Source organism: Nomascus leucogenys, chromosome 22a, assembly GCF_006542625.1.
Source record: "Nomascus leucogenys isolate Asia chromosome 22a, Asia_NLE_v1, whole genome shotgun sequence".
Lineage (NCBI taxonomy): Eukaryota > Metazoa > Chordata > Mammalia > Primates > Hylobatidae > Nomascus > Nomascus leucogenys.
The window spans coordinates 106,587,824-106,604,509 of NC_044402.1; the positions used below are offsets into that span (position 1 = coordinate 106,587,824).

General features: G+C 43.9%; 2 protein-coding genes across 4 annotated transcripts in view; one reads left to right on the forward strand and one right to left on the reverse strand.

The window, feature by feature from the left end:
* Positions 1 to 11,477, reverse strand: part of INO80D (INO80 complex subunit D) — a 100,179-nt gene extending 88,702 nt beyond the window's left edge. For 2 of the 3 annotated variants that reach the window (XR_004028017.1, XM_030803946.1), the window contains exon 1: positions 11,196 to 11,477. The gene's annotated coding sequence lies outside the window, so the exon portion shown is untranslated. The remainder of the gene's footprint in view (positions 1 to 11,195) is intronic. The other variant, XM_003253978.2, reaches the window with a different exon arrangement.
* LOC105738785 (actin cytoskeleton-regulatory complex protein PAN1-like) lies at positions 8,905 to 12,143 on the forward strand. The gene is made up of 4 exons (XM_030802311.1): positions 8,905 to 9,115; positions 9,763 to 10,054; positions 10,266 to 10,314; positions 10,690 to 12,143. Exons 1-4 carry the CDS (start codon positions 8,905 to 8,907, stop codon positions 11,404 to 11,406), a joined length of 1,269 nt encoding a protein of 422 aa, XP_030658171.1. The 3' UTR covers positions 11,407 to 12,143.
* Positions 12,144 to 16,686: the final 4,543 nt, after the last annotated feature.

Sequence of the window (16,686 nt, forward strand, 5' to 3'; positions counted from 1 at the left end):
TAATCCCAGCACTTTAGGAGGCCAAGACAGGCAGATCACCTGAGGTCAGGAGTTCAAGACCAACCTGGCCAACATGTTGAAACCCCGTCTCTACAAACACAAAAATTAGCCGGGCATGATTGAGGGTGCCTGTAATCCTAGCTACTCAGGGGGCTGAGGCAGGAGAATCGCTTAAACCCCGGAGGCGGAGGTTGCTGTGGGCCAAGATCGCTCCATTGCACTCCAGCCTGGGCAACAAGAGCGAAACTCCGTCTCAAAAAAAAAAAAAAAAAAATCCTCTTTGATATTATATACCAAGTTTAATAGGAAAATTGAACAATTCATTTCCATAGTTTCTTACTTCTTACAAATACAGAGGAATATGACATTAGCAAGGAGAAAAGTAGGGAAGATATACTTTTAACAAAAGCAGCCAGCAGCCCTTTCAGTCTTCCGATGACAACCACAAAACAATTTGACAAAAATATGAACATTATTCTCTTTGGGACTACCACTTGATCACCTCCATGTGGAATCTGTGTGTCACTGGTGTTCTTTTGACTCTCCTGTTTCAGAAACATGTTCATTTCACTGCCACACCATTTTTCTCTAATTGCCATCTGTAATTTTATATCCTACCACTTTTAAAGAGCCTAGATCTACAACATACCTTATAATTTTTTTTTTTTTTAAAGACAGAATCTCACTCTGTTGCCCAGGCTGGAGTGCAGTGGCACGACCTTGGCTCACTGCAACCTGTGCTGCCCATTTTCAAGTGATTCTCCTGCCTCGGCTTCCCAAGTGGCTGGAATTACAGGCAAGCGCCACCATGCCCCGCTACTTTTTTTTTTTTTTTTGAGATGGAGTCTCGCTCTGTGGCCCAGGCTGGAGTGCAGTGGCGCGATCTCGGCTCACTGCAAACTCTGCCTCCTGGGTTCACGCCATTCACCTGCCTCAGCCTCCCGAGTAGCTGGGACCACAGGCGCCTGCCACCATGCCCGGCTATTTTTTTGTGTGTTTTTAGTAGAGACGGAGTTTCACCGTGTTAGCTGAGATGGTCTCGATCTCCTGACCTCGTGATCCGCCCGCCTCGGCCTCCCAAAGTGCTAGGATTACAGGCATGAGCCACCGTGCCCAGTTCATACCTTATAATTTTTTTAAAACTAGCGTGAGATGCCAGATGCAGTGGCTCACGCCTGTAATCTCAGCACTTTGGGAGGCTGAGGCGGGCAGATCACTTGAGGTCAGGAGTTTGAGACCAGCCCGGCCAATATGGTGAAACCCAGTCTCTACAAAATACAAATATTAGCTGGGCTTGGTGGTGCACACCTGTAATCCCAGGTACTCTAGAGGCTGAGACAGGAAAACTGCTTGTACCCGGGAGGTGGAGGTTGCAGTGAGTCAAGATAGCACCACTGCACTTCAGCCTGGGTAATAGAGTGAGACTCCATCTCAAAAAAAAAAAAAAAAACCTAGTATGAGGCTGGGCACAGTGGCTCACACCGTAATACCAGAATGTTGGGAGGCCATGGCAGAAGAATTACCTGAGCCCAGGAGTTCAACACCAGCCTGGGCAATGTAGTGAAACCCTTGACAAAAAATAAAATAAAATAAATAAAACTAACATGAGCCTACTAAATTATCAGGATGTTTGTTTTCCAATATACTTAATGCAAATGAAAAGAATATTTACTTATCCCAGAAAGAGTGGATACTGTTAAAATCATATTTAGAGTATCACAAAGTCTTAAAAACGTTTTTCCATGTTATGTCCTTTTTAAATGAGTTTTAATTCAACTTGATGAAGCGTAAGAATGTAATAAGATACTAAACAGATGACTATATTGATTTTAAGAACCAAACATCGATATTACCAATGTAAAAAATAGTAAAATCGGACTGAGGAATGATAAAAATCTATCAACTGATGTGACTGGAAGAGGAAGAAGCAGTGAGAAAACTGCTTATCACTCAAAAATGTAAACAACATTCATTATAATGAAGTTCGAACCAGAATATTTTAAAATAATGCTTATTGAATGTCTAGTATGTGCCATATTACTGTACTCAGACAGCACTGTACAAATAAGTTTGCATTAGGAATTTCAATGAACTTTACACTAGTTCCTTCCCTGCTATATTAGAAAGGTAAGGATAGCTTATGCAGCAGAAAAGCTCACTCACTGGCTCTGGTAGGTATCAGAGAGGGGGCTCAAATCTGGTTTTGCTAATTACTAAGTATAAGACCTTGGGCAAGTTATTTAGGCTTCAGTCTTCTCATCTGTAAAGGGAAGATTGTAATTGTATGTACCTCATTGAGTTGCTTAGGATAATTAAATTAGGTATTTCATGAACTGTAACCCCAGCATATAGTAATCACTTAATATTAACTACCATTAGAAGCCGGGCACGGTGGCTCACCCCTGTAATCCCAGCATTTCGGGAGGCCAAGGCACGTGGATCATGAGGTCAGGAGATCGAGACCATCCTGGCTAACACGGTGAAACCCCATCTCTACTAAAAATACAAAAAAAATTAGCTGGGCATGGTGGTGGGCACCTGTAGTCCCAGCAACTCGGGAGGTTGAGGCAGGAGAATGGCGTGAACCCAGGAGTCGGGCGCCTGTAGTCCCAGCTACTCGGGAGGCTGAGGCAGGAGAATGGTGTGAACCCAGAAGGTGGAGCTTGCAGTGAGCCAAGATCGCACCACGGCACTCCAGCCTGGGCGACAGAGCAAGACTCCGTCTCAAAAAAAAAACAAAAAAACTACCATTAGAAGCACTAAGTAGTGGTTTATTTGTATTATCATTTTGATCTAGAATCTGTAGGACTAAAATACATTCTCCAGCTGTTAGTGGTCTTCTGAATAGCTTCCTATAATCCTCATTAAAAATCTAATATCAAAAATATTTCCTACATTCTATAGAGCACTTAAATACTAATGTTCTTGTGATGGAAAACACTAGCAGAATGAGCACTGTTTGACTGATCTGGGTACAGTATTTATTAGTTCCAGTTAATAATCCTTCACAACAAATGCTTTCTGAGTTCCGATCCATGTCACAGTCGCTCTCTGTTGTTACAGAAACCCTGCATTACAGGACAAGAGGAAAGAAGAAAAACTAAGTTGTAGCTCTACTCCTCAAAGTTCTTTTGTTCTAAAAATCTGAAACTAATGGCCTCTTTGTTACTGAATTCCACATACACTTTTCCGCCTTCAGCTAACTGGCCCTCTCTGCAGCATCTGACACTGCTGACCACTTTCTCTTTCTTGAAAATCTCTCCTTTCTGACCAGTCAGTGGGTTCTTTTCTCTTGACCCCCTTGCTTCCATGCCAATATACTCCAAGGTTCATTTAATCTTACTTTACAGGGGTGCAAGATGAAATGCCTACATGGGCTGGAAGAGTAGGCCAGGGGCATTCTTTGGCACACTTTGCTCAAATTATTTCCACCAAGTTGTTGCAATGTTTAAAAAAAAAAAAAAGTAGACCCAGAACTTCCAGCTCTTCCATGTTATTAAAAGATAAGGCCGAGCACAGTGGCTCAGGCCTGTAATCCCAGCACTTTGGGAGACCGAGGCAGGTGAATCACCTGAGGTCAGGAGTTCAAGACCAGCCTGGCCAACATGGCGAAACCCTGTCTCTACTAAAAATACAAAAATTAGCCGGCGTGGTGGCACACGCCTGTAGTCCCAGCTACTCAGGAGGCTGAGGCAGAAGAATCGCTTGAACCTGGGTGGTGGAGATTGCAGTAAGCCAAGATCGTGCCACTGCACTCCAGCCTGGCAACACAGCAAGACTCCATCTCAAAAAAATAAAGAAGATAAAAATCCAAATTTCCCCACAAAATATCCTAATTGTTTTCATGTCAGCAGCTCCTTTAAACTTTTGAACGTATGAAGGCGGGGGGTGGTGACTCACACCTGTAATCCCAACGCTATGGCAGGCTGAGGCAGAAGGATCACTTGAGCCCCTTTGTTCGAGTCGAGCCCAGCCTGGGCAACATAGTAAGACCCTGTCTCCATTTAAACCAAAAAAAAAAAAAGAAAAAGACAGCCGGGCGCGGTGGCTCACGCCTGTAATCCCTGCACTTTGGAGGCCAAGGCAGGTGGATCACGAGGTCAGGAGTTCAAGACTAGCCTGGCCAAGATGGTGAAACCTCGTCTCTACTAAAAACACAAAAATTACCAGGTGTGGTGGTGGGCACGTGTAATCCCAGCTACTCGGGAGGCTGGGGCAGAGAATTGCTTGAACCTGGGAGGCAGAGATTGCAGTGAGCCAATCGTGCCACTGCACTCTAGGCTGGGCAACAGAGTGAGACTTTGTCTCAAAAAAGAAAAGAAAAAGACATGTAACCCTAAGTTATTTTATAAATCTGTTTCCTCATGTATGAAAAGGCACTGATGAAAAATCAGAGACCATCACAAAAAGTGCGGGTCAAACAAAACATTTCTATAGGCTTTATCTTTTTTTTTTTTTGAGACAAGTTCTCCCTTTGCCACCCAGGCTGAAGCGCAGTGGTGTGATCAAGGTTCACTGCAACCTTGACCTCCTGATTTCAAGCGATCCTCTCACCTCAGCCTCCTGAGTAGCTGGGACTACAAAAATGCACTACCACACCTGGCTAATTTTTGTATTTTTTGTAGAGACAGGGTTTCACCATTTTGCCCAGACTGGTCTCAAACTCCTGAGCTCAAGTGATCCGCCCACCTTGGCCTCCCAGAGTGCTGGGACTACAGTTGTGAGGCATGGTACCAAGCCTACCCAGGTTTCAAACCAAATGTATACAACTGCATATGTGGATTTTTCTGGAGAAGTGTCCAAGACTAAGAACCACTGACTAGCCCAAATTTATCTACTTTTACCATTTCAGCTGCCACCTGTGAGGATGAGTCCCACATTTACATCCAGTCCACCTATGAGATCGCCTTACCTCCTTAACCTGCCTCTGCCACTGCCACCTCCTCCTCTCAATTGCCATTGCCACCACCTTAGTTCGAACCCTCTTCAAATCTCTTGTCAGGAGCTGCCTCACTGGTCTAATTACAGTCTTGTCCTCCTTTTTCCTACTCTGTACAACTCAAATCCTCTAAATCTCAAGTAATTTATGTGGCCAAAGGCTTTCAGGGTCTGCTTGTCACGTAAAAGAAATCCAAACTCCTTACCCTAACACAGAAACTCCTTAGGACCTGGCCAGACTGACCTTTCCTTCTCACTATTTATTCCCCTCCTCCTCCAACTCCTGGGCGGTAACAGAACCACAATTTGCAACACAGGATACTCTTTTGTCCCTAAACTTTGATTCCTACTTACAGGTCACACCTTCTGGAATGCCGAACTCCTCCCATTCGCTTAGGACAGAAACTTCCCCTGCAAAGCCCTCACTTTAAAACCTAGCCTGCCCTTTAGGCCAGAATAGAAGAATATTCCTCCAGGCTAAGCTATCACTTAACATTCATATTGACATTGTAAATGTCAGCTTATTTTTCTTCTCCAATAGACTAAAAACTCCTCAAGGGCAGAGAACGTGTCTTTGTATTGCAAAGCTCAGAGCTACAACAAAGAAGCTAATCTGTTAAATGAATGAACCAGCAGCTGCTCCTACCATTCAAGTCAGGTAAACATGCCCAGGACTCTAAAGTGAGCCTATCAAGGCCACAAACTGCTCAGTGCCTTCAAAACCATGCAACACTACTGTCCGCGGGGACTCACAAAAACACTTCAAAACCTGAAAGAGGGGAACCAGGAGTAAAGCAAACCCACCCTGTGCTCCTTTGCCCTCCGTGTACTTACCAAACCTTTATATTGGCCAGTTCCAAATTCAAACAGCAGAGACTACGCTAACATGAAGCTGCTGAAATGGAATATACTGCACAATTTTTTACTGGCAAAAATATATTTATTTGTCCCATTAAAGTAATCATAATATTCTCTCTGTACTCAAATACTTATTAGTATTATTAATATATACTGAGGCAAGAACTCATTAAAAATTCACATCAAGAATATTAAAAATCTGGCCGGGCGCAGTGGCTCACGCCTGTAATCCCAGCACTTTGGGAGGCCGAGGCGGGTGGATCACGAGGTCAGGAGATCAAGACCATCCTGGCTAACACGGTGAAGCCCCGTCTCTACTAAAAATATAAAAAATTAGCCAGGCGTGCGGGCGCCTGTAGTCCCAGCTACTCGGGAGGCTGAGGCAGAAGAATGGCGTGAACCTGGGAGGTGGGGCTTGCAGTGAGCGGAGATGGCGCCACTGCACTCCAGCCTGGGCAACAGAGTGAGACTCCATCTCAAAAAAAAAAAAAAAATATTAAAAATCTTCAGAAAGAAATAGAAAAGTTATGCACCAGAAAAAGTTATGCACCAAGAAAATATAAAGGTTATGCTTCAGGAACCATTCTAAAGGCTTTATGTTCAATTCCTCATTTAGTCTTCACAGCAACCCTATGAAGTAGGTACTATTATTACCCCCTTTTACACACAAAGAAAACTGAGACTTAATCAGATTAAGTAATTGTCATTATCCAAGGTCACACAGTTAGGATGCAAGGCCTATTTGCTCCAGAGCCCAAGCTTTTAACCAATACAAAACTACACAACTACCATTACATGGACAATCCTACCCTTACGTTTTTTCCTCTTTGTTTCTGCTGTATGCATACACATAAAGAGAAAAAGCACAATGAAGTGTTAAACAGTGGTTATCCTTTGAGTGGGAAAAACAGGTCTACTCTCCAAATATAGTATAAGCCTACTATAGTACGTATAGTACAGTATTACTTTCAGTTATTTAAAAAAGGAAACAAGAGAAATAGTATTTAGATGTTACTACTAGAAAAGTAAGGTGGAGGCCAGGCGTGGTGGCTCACACCTATAATCCCAGCACTTGGAAAGACTGAAGCAGGCGGATCCCTTGCATCCAGGAGTTTGAGACCAGCCTGGGCAACATGGAGAAACCCTGTCTCTACAAAAAATACAAAAACTAGCCGGGCATGGTGGCGCGCACCTGTAGTCCGGCTGACTACAGGCACACCTGAGATGGGAGGATCACTGGAGCCCAGGAGGTTGAGGCTGCAGTGAGCTGTAATCATGCCACTGTACTCCAGGCTGGACAACAGAGTGAGACCCTGTCTCAAAAAAAAAAAAAGAAAGAAAAGTGGGCTAGTGGAATTAACATTTAATTAATACTATTATGGACCAAACATGGCTATCTCATCTAACCCTTATATCAAAGAATTTTATTCTCATTTTAAGTTAAAGAAACCAAAGACTAAGTAACTTGCCCAGCGGAAGGACTGGGATCAGAATTCAAAGCCCAGTCTAAAAGCGTCACTGCAGGAAGTCATGCTACAAATAAAATTTCACCAAAAACTCATCTTTTATTTTTTTTGAGATGGAGTTTTGCCCTGGTTGCCCAGGCTGGAGTGCAATGGTACAATCTTGGCTCACTGCAACCTCCGCCTCCCAGGTTCAAGTGATTCTCCTGCCTCAGCCTCCAGAGTAGCTGGGATTACAGGCATACACCACCACGCCCAGCTAATTTTGTATTTTTAGTAGAGACAGGGTTTCTCCACGTTGGTCAGGCTGGTCTCGAACTCCGGACCTCAGGTGATCCGCCTGCCTCGGCCTCCCAAAGTGCTGGGATTACAGGCGTGAGCCACCACACCTGGCCTAAAAACTCATCTTAAAAACAAATCACATTCTGTGAAAGGATGAGAACCAAGTAGTCTGTCACCTTATGTGCAAGGAGGGAAAAGAGGGAGGCTTAAGGTTTTAAATTGAGTATTTCCTCAGTATCTCAAACTAGCCAGGAGCATTGTCAAAAATCAGCCTTTATATTCAGGACTTCTGGGACAAACTCTTGCTTGAAGAAGTGAGGAGACTCTACTGCTGTTTGTTTTGCCTAGCACAGAGCTGCATGTATAAGTTAAACTGACTTAGCACTGGGGACAATTTGCTGCCTCCAACCCAGTCTCACCTATTCAACCATTGTTTTACCAGTTACCAGGTGTGGGGGAGGGGAAAGAAAAGTGTCTGGGAATATTGCTGTAACTGTATTCAAATATAAATGACTTTTCATTAGCCATAACCATTGTACCAAACCTGGATAATGAGAGCTGCTAACCCTCAGAGAACATCTCAGGTATGAATAAATAGTTTAGCATTTTTTTGAAATGTCATTAATTTTGGGTGCTCTCAGAAATGTTTAATTCCTTCTAAACTAAAATTTTTATTTCTCTAAAAATAGTAGCAACATGATTTGCTGAGAAAAAGTTGGAATGGGATATACAAATTTCCTCCTAAAAATCTTCCAGAGGAAAGAAAACTTGATTATTTCAGACTTGTAATAATACTAACCATTTACTTTTTAAACTAACACTTAATAGTAAAAAAGCATACTCCCTTAGTAATTTAAAGTTAATTCAGTATTTGCTCTGAAAATCTTTTATTAATTTCAAATGGAATGTAACTTTTAAAAACATCAAACCTGTCATTCCTTCAGGAAATAAAGTAGCCCATTAGGAGATCAGGTTAGGAAATTAATACATGTTTGAGGTAGGGTGGGAAAAAGTACAAAACTTTTTTGGTATTTGTAAACATGCAGTTTTGGAAAGTGAAGTTTTTGAATGTGAAGTCAACAATATACTCTTAAAATATCAAATTATAAGACAATAACAATTTTTTTCAAACTTTAAAACGTTCCAAGAAAAATGACTAAGAATGATTTTTTCCATCCAGTATATGCTCTAAAAATAAGGACAAACTATAATAGAAGTAACGATTTTTGGTACACGTTTATGAAAATGTCCACGTCAATAAGCAATTTCAATTAATCAATAAACTTAAAACAACCATTAAATGTAATCTGCATTTTTGTATCAGATCCATACAATCTCAAATATCAAGATTTTCTTAAGCTCAATGCTAAATGGCCGGATATCTATCATTGTGGACAAACAGAGTTTGATCTTACGCAGACCAAAGGAAAAGAAAGGCACACACCTAGAAGAATCACATGAGTCTCACTTCGAAGCCTCACAGAAGTCAGCACTGAAAGTCGTGGGTGACCCATTGCCCTGCAAGTGGCAGCTTTTCACTAACAACAGTGCTGGGGGTACTGAGTGGGCAGAATGTGAGACATCTCCTGCCAGCAACTCTAGCCTGCTACCAAGCAGGACACCGCACATAAACACAACACTCTGCCCTAAGCTCACCAAAAAAAAAAAAAAAAAAAAAAAAGGAAAAAACCTCTCCAAACCGCTCACACTGGGGGCTGGCAGTGGGGGGTGGCAGGGTCTATTAACATTTCAATTTCAACACTCAAGAACAACAAGGAGGTAAGCATAGCCACGGGAAACATCCTGTCCCTGAAAAGCAGAAAATCGAGATTTGGAAATTTATGTTTATCACCTTTTTTTTTTAACGTTCAGAGCTCAGGGCACCAAAATATAGCTAAAATTGAATCCATTTAAACAGAAAAGTGTGTGTGTGAATATATATGTGTATATATATGCATATAAAATATATACATACACATACATATTTTATATTTTTTTCCGTTTAAATGTTATACATACACACACACACCCCGCCCCAAAACCAAAGTAGTTTTGCTAGGTTCCGAGGGCTCTTCCACAGACCCTTCTGAGTTGTAGCAGTAACAAGTTTAGGTTTCCTTAAAATCTCCATTACTCTATTTCTAGGTCGAATATAAGAATGTCACATAAATCTAAACAGTGATTATCAGAATAAATGAACTACTGATCCTTAAAACTGTAGACCTTGTTTCGGGAGCTGCCCTGCCCACTTCCTCTCCCTCCTCCCAATCCCGGAGGCTTCCAAGCCATCTGACAAGCACGTCTCCCCCTTGGGATCTGTTCCGGTGTTGGTTTTACCGGACAGTGACCAAAAACGAGGGGAAACTCCTACATCTGGGGACTGCTCCAGAAACCCTGCCTGATCCTGCCCCTCTCACTGACAGTCTCCTCGCTGCTCCCTACATCTTCCTCTCCGCCGGAGCTGTCCAGAAGGGGGATTTTGGACCCAAAGGAATCAGGATGAAAGGGGGTGGGTACTCAAGCTGAAAATAACACCCCCAGTTGGTGGGGTAAGGGCTAAAAAAAGGCAATAGGGAAAGACTGTCCAGCAGAAACACCACCTGAGTTTACCTCCTCCTTCCCACCCCAAAAACCCAGTCACTAACTAATAAAGCTAAGAAAAGCCCCTTGCAAACTTTTCCAAACCGGAAGAGAAGGCCCTCTCCCCAACCTGGGGGGCTCTAGGGGGAACGGGCTGGAGTTTGCAGCCCCGAACGGGCTCGCGGGGAGTTGGGTGGGGCGCGGGCGAGGGGTGCAGGGGCGGAGTACCTTCTTCAATGGACAGGAACTGGCAAAGAGTTTCAAAATAGCCGTGTGCGCTCCCCCACGCCCTAGGGGGTCCCAGGCGCTAGGACCAGGGCTCCCCGGAGAGATAGCGGCCCCCAATTCGGGCCTAAAAGGAAACTTTCTGGGCCGCGGCTGCACCTGACTCCTCACCGCCCCTCCACCCGACCCCACGCCCGCCAGGCCGCCCGCCCCGCCCCGCCCCGGCCAGGCCGTCCGGAGCGCGGAGGAGGGGGATAAATAAATTCAACTCTTACCGGAATCTGGGGGGCGTTTGCGAGAGACCCAGGGGAAGGGGGGCCAAGCGCCCATTCCCCACTCCTAGGCCCTGACGCCCCTGTCCCGGCAGCCCCGGCCTGCCGCCCCGCGGGAAAGCCTCCGGCCCGGCGCAGGATTCGGCCCAGCAGCGCCACCGTCCCACCCGGAGGCCCCGGGGGATTCGAGGGGGCGCGCGGAGGCCCGGGGTGCGGGGGCAGGGCGCGGCCGCCGTGGGGCCTACCGGCCCGAGGCCTACCGGCGCCCCCCCACCCGCCGCACACCCCCACCTGGCCCGCGCAGGCCGCTCCGCTCGCCCCACTGCGGCTCCGGCTGGACCCCTGCCCGCCCGCCGTCGCCGCCCGCGGGCGCCCCGGAGGCCCTCAGGCCCCCGGCCTCCACCACCCGGGCGCCGGCCCCACTCACCCTTTCATTCTCCGCCCGGGGCCTGGCGTGGGCCGGCGAATCCCCGGCCTCACGTAAGCGCGCTCGCCGCCCGCCCAGCCTGCGCGGCCCAGCCCGCCGCCCTACGGGAGCCCGGGGATGTGGGCCGGGCCTGGGGCCGCCTATGCTTACCTTTCAGCTGCTTTTTTTTTTCTCCTTCCCCCCTGTTCCCTCGGCTGGGCTGACAGATCAGAGTGAGAGGCGCTGGCAATGGACTAGGAAGCTTGGCTGCCGCTGCTACTGCTCCCCCCTGGGCTCCGGCGAGAGCTTTTCCCTGTCAAGCAAGAGGGGTGAGGATCATATTTTTATTTTGGAAACTAAAAAGTGCTCCCAGGGTCGGTGATTATTAAGGGGAAATCCCTGAATATACTCTGCAGCCAAGAAGGCAGGGCTGCCGGGGCTGTACAAGAAGAGGCAGCAGCCTCCTACAGCACCACTACAGGCACTGCGAGGACATAACACCAGAGAGCTGCTCCTCTGCCCTCCGAAACGACAACTTTCCTACCATCTTGGAGGCAGAGCAAAGGGGGGCCAGGGGGAAAAGTGCACCCGCTCCCGATAAAGTACAAATTTTTACTTCTCATCTCTGGAAAAAAGTCCACACCGGCCGTCTACACCGGCGCCTGGGGGAGAAAGCAGGGAAGAAACGGGGGGTGCATGAGAAACGTTTTCATTTGCTCCAGGGGGAAAAATGTTTCTGCATCTTCTGATGGAAAGAAATCTTTACAAGACACAGGTTTTCCGGTGATTATTGCTTTCTATTTTCTATTTTTAATTTTTTTCATGTTAGTGATTGTGATATTTTAATATTTTTTAGGCCAATAATAATTTTTCTCCATTACAGGGCTAAGTTCTGTGGCTGGTGGTCAGTTTGTAAATTTATACTTAAAGAGACTTAATAGTAACTTCATTTATTTGTCTAGTTATGTTATTGTATATATAAATATGTTTTCAGATATTGCATATAAAAATTTGTGTTACATGTTACTCTCAAAACTGAGATTGCTGTAAGACAATTGTAAAAAACATGTCTCTCGTCTATTTCTCAAAGCAATGTAAATAAAACCTATGGACTGTCCAGAAAGGCATGATACAGTGTGTCATTTTCCACAGTGCAAATAAAGGCAGATATCACTGGGGATTTAAAAACGGCCCCTGTTTCTGGAAATTCTGTTATGATCTGCCCATGAAGAAAGGATACAGTAAAACTGGAAAGAGATTTTAAAGACAGCCTTAGATTTTTCTTGAGGTAAAATAGCTTATTAAGAATTATATCCAGGCATTTAATTTTATTTATTTAGATTCTTTAAACTCTAGCTAGATCTTTGGTGCATTACACATGTTGCTATCTGCTTTTTGTGTCGCAGAATTGAGAATGTGGCTATTTTTGTTAGTCATGTTAGTTCAGGACTTACAATGTGCTGCCAGCCTGTATGATAGACTTTTTGTATATTGCAGTGGATGTCATGAATTTACTTTTTTAAATGAGCAAAGCTTAATAGATAAATGGGATCAGAGTTAAACAATGCTGTTAGCACAGAGGTGAGAGGGACAAAGGGTACCCATTTACATCAATTCCAATAGAACGCTTATTGGAGGATAATAAATTGCAGAGACATTTTTCTATTTTTGTGAAGAAAGAGAAAAATAATAGAAAACGAACCGACTATCTTTGTATGTTCTACTGGGGATGATGATTTAAATCTTGTATTAAAAGTTATTTTTCTAACACATGTTGACTAACCTGGCCGGAATGAATTTGTTATATTAGTGCCCTGAATCAGTAGAATATTTAATTTCTTTGTAAAATGTATTACACAGCATTTAGAAATAACTTCCAAATTTAGAAATTGTCCTGATTTAAAAGTGAGTTCATGTAATGCATATATTGGATATTTATTAGTTTCTAGCTGAACCTTATCTTTATTATATAGCTTTGAATATAGTACTTACCTAAATATTCTGGATTTTTCTTTTTTTTTTTTTTTTTTTTTTTTTTGAGACGGAGTCTTGCTCTGTTGCCCAGGCTGGAGTGCAATGGCGCGATCTCGGCTCACTGCAAGCTCCGCCTCCCAGGTTCACGCCATTCTCCTGCCTCAGCCTCCCCAGTAGCTGGGACTACAGGCGCCCACCACCAGGCCCGGCTAATTTTTTCTATTTTTAGTAGAGACAGGGTTTCACCGTTTTAGCTAGGATGGTCTCGATCTCCTGACCTCGTGATCCGCCTGCCTCGGCCTCCGAAAGTGCTGGGATTACAGGTTGTGAGCCACCACGCCCGGCCTATTCTGGATTTTCTTCTGTGGTTTTTTTCCTCTCTGTTTGGTGGAAAAAGTTAAGTAAAGTAAAATTAACTGATTCTTATCATCTTGGAAACCTCAATTGTGAAGCTATGTTCTATTTACAATATATTTTTTAAACATTTAGACATCAAACATATTAGTTATCACAAGGAAAATCCCTTAACTAGACCTTGGTGAAATTGAAAAACATGTTTTCTAACAACTTTTCTTTATATATGACATGACTTTATAGATATGTTTTGAATTTTTCAAGAAATTAAAATGTGTTTGGCCGGATTCCATGGCTTATGTCTGTAATCCCAGCACTTTGGAAGGCCTAGGTGAGAGTATTGCTTAAGCCCAGGAGTTTGAGACCAGCCTGGGCAACACAGCGAGACCCTTTCTCCAAAAACAAAAATTAAAATAAAATGTGCTTGTTTACATTAAGCTGGCTGCACCCTTTTTTGCAGTGCCCCTTGTGACCAAAGAAACTTGTCTGTCAGTGGATAGGGCTATGCTGCATCAGCTTAGCATTTCAGTGCTTTTCTCTTTATAAAGTTTGACTTCTGCTTAGCTATAGTCCATGATATTTATCCATCAATTGAGCAAAATATTCAAGACTTGAGGCCAGGCATGGTGGCTCACACCTGTAATCCCAGCACCTGGGGAGGCCGAGGTGGGTGGATCAACTGAGGTCAGGAGTTTGAGACCAGCCTGGCCAACATGGTGAAACCCTGTCTCTACTAAAAATACAAAAATTAGCTGTGTGTGGTGGCAGATGCCTGTAATCCCAGCTACTCTGGAAGCTGAGGTGGGAGAATCACTTGAACTGGAAGGCGGAGGTTGCAGTGAGCTGAGATTGCACCATTGCACTCCAGCCTGGGCGACAAGAGTGAAACGCTGTCTCAAAAAAAAAAAAACAAAAACAAAAAAAACTGCTATGTCTGATTCCTAGAATCTGCAAATGCTAACAAAACTGATATAATTTTTTTTTTTTTAATTTTTTTTTGAGACAAGAGTGTCACCAGGTTGACCAGGCTGGTCTTATAACTCCTGACCTCAGGTGATCCGCCTGCCTCTGCTTCCCAGAGTGCTGAGATTACAGGTGTGAGCCACCACGCCTGGGCTAAAACTACTGATATAATTTGAGGAAGCAATTTTTTTCCCAATAAAATTTCCACTACTCAAATTTGGCTACATTATTGAGCACTTAATGCATCTTGATAACCTTATTGGATACTTTTATCTATGTTTTCTTATTTAATTCCTGTAAGAGCTCCAAAAAGTATTACATTTTTCTTTTCTTTTTTAAAAAAAATACAGATGAGATAATTGTCTTTCCTGTCAGGGATCATGTACCTTCTTGGCCCAAAAGCATTCCAATAAGATTCTAAATTCTCCTGGTTTAGAGTGTCCAAGGTGCCTGTCATAATTCTGTGCACTATGCTTGAAGTGCTAGGTTCATGCTCTATGCTCTTTGCCAAAAACAAACTGAGTAGCCAGCTATTGGAGCCCCCTTCATTCATTGGTGGCAACCAGTGGCTTATTTCACCTTCATGAAGTCTTGCACCTAATCAGTTGTTTTGAGGAATGCGAATAAATAACAAAAATAAACGCGTTATGATTAACAGAGACTTTGTTCCTGATCCTGAAAATGAGCAGTATATTGTATAAAGCACTAACTCATTCTATTATACCTTCATTTCACAAATAGCTGTTTGGCCATTAGTTGAAGTAGGAAATACTTGCCTTAATTCTTTTTTTTTTTTCTTAGATGGAGTCTCGCTCTGCCGAGGCTGGAGTACAGTGGCGTGATCTCTGCTCACTGCAAATGAGTTCAAGCTATTCTACTGCCTCAGCCTCCCAAGTAGCTGGGATTACAGGTGCCCACCACCACACCCAGCTAATTTTTGTATTTTTAGTAGAGATGGGGTTTCGCCATGTTGGCCGGGCTGGTCTCAAACTCCTGACCTCGGCCTCCCAAAGTGTTGGGATTACAGGCGTGAGCCACTGCACTCGGGCAATATTTTTTAAAAATTATTTGTATTGTTATTTTTTTTACATAGAGATGGAGTCTTGCTATTTTGCCCAAGCTAGTCTGAAACTCCTGAGCTCAGGCGATCCTCCTCCCTCTGCCTCCCAAAAGTGCTGAGATTACAGGCTTGAGCCACCTTGCCTGACAACCTTAATAATTTTAATATCATTAGAATCTTTCATTGATCTACCTTTTGGTATTAATTATTTTAGTTTTCTTTCTTTCTTTTTTTTTTCCGAGACAGAGTCTCACTCTGCTGCCAGGCTGGAGTGCAGTGGCATGATCGCAGCTCACTGCAACCTATGCGTCCCAGGTTCAAGCGATTTTCCTGCCTCACCCTCCTGAGTAGCTGGGACTATAGGCATGCACCACCATGCCCAGCTAAAGTTATTAAGAAAATATCAGCCAGGCGCGGTGGCTCATGCCTGTAATCCTAATACTTTGGGAGGCCAAGGCAGGCGGATCACCTGAAGTTAGGAGTTCAAGACAGCCTGGCCAACATGGTGAAACCCCATCTCTACTAAAAATACAAAAATTAGCCTTTCAGCTACTAGGGAGGCTGAGGCAGAAGAATCACTTGAACCCAGGAGGCGGAGGTTGCAGTGAACTGAGATCGCCCTGCTGCACTCCAGCCTAAGCAACAGAGCAAGACTCCGTCTCAAAAAAATAAATAAATAAATAAAATAAAATAAATAAAATTAAAAAACTCCCAAGGAGGTGAGGGAGTAGAAATAGGGTACGTACATAGCCTGAATAGTTTTCAAAGCCACACTATTATGATGGCCATAGACTCAAATTTTTTTCACTTTAAAGCCTTTCTGTTTTGCAAACATTTGTTGGTAATGTTTCTACCTAAAATATTTTGGTTTTATTGTGGTTACAAGAAAGTGTTTCTGAGATAAACACTGTATTTGGCAGACATACACATCATAGCTTTAGATTGACTATGAAATTTCTTTAATAAAGATTCAAGGCTGGGCGTAGTGGCTCACACCTGTAATCCCAAAACTTTAAGAGGCTGAGGAGGGAGGATCACTTGAGCCCAGGAGTTGGAGGTCACAGTGAGCTGTGATCACACTATGGCACTCCAGCCTGGGCAACAGAATGAGAGCCTGTCTCAAAAAAAAAAAAAAAAAAAAAAAAAAAAGCCGGCGTGGTGGCTCACGCCTGTAATCCCAACACTTTGAGAGGCCGAGGTGGGTGAATCACGAGGTCAGGAGTTTGAGACCAGCCTGGCCAACATGGTGAAACCCTGTCTCTACTAAAAATACAAAAAATTAGCTGGGCCTAGTGGCGGGCACCTGTAATC

What these genes read in the sequence shown, in the direction of transcription:
- LOC105738785 (XM_030802311.1), top strand. Translation starts at nt 8,905, where the DNA reads ATGCTAAATGGCCGGATATCTATCATTGTGGACAAACAGAGTTTGATC. An exon ending in ATCAGGATGAAAGGGGGTGG is followed by an intron (nt 10,055 to 10,265) that starts GTACTCAAGCTG and finishes GGGGGGCTCTAG; the next exon opens with GGGGAACGGGCTGGAGTTTG. An exon ending in ACGGGCTCGCGGGGAGTTGG is followed by an intron (nt 10,315 to 10,689) that starts GTGGGGCGCGGG and finishes CCCCACTCCTAG; the next exon opens with GCCCTGACGCCCCTGTCCCG.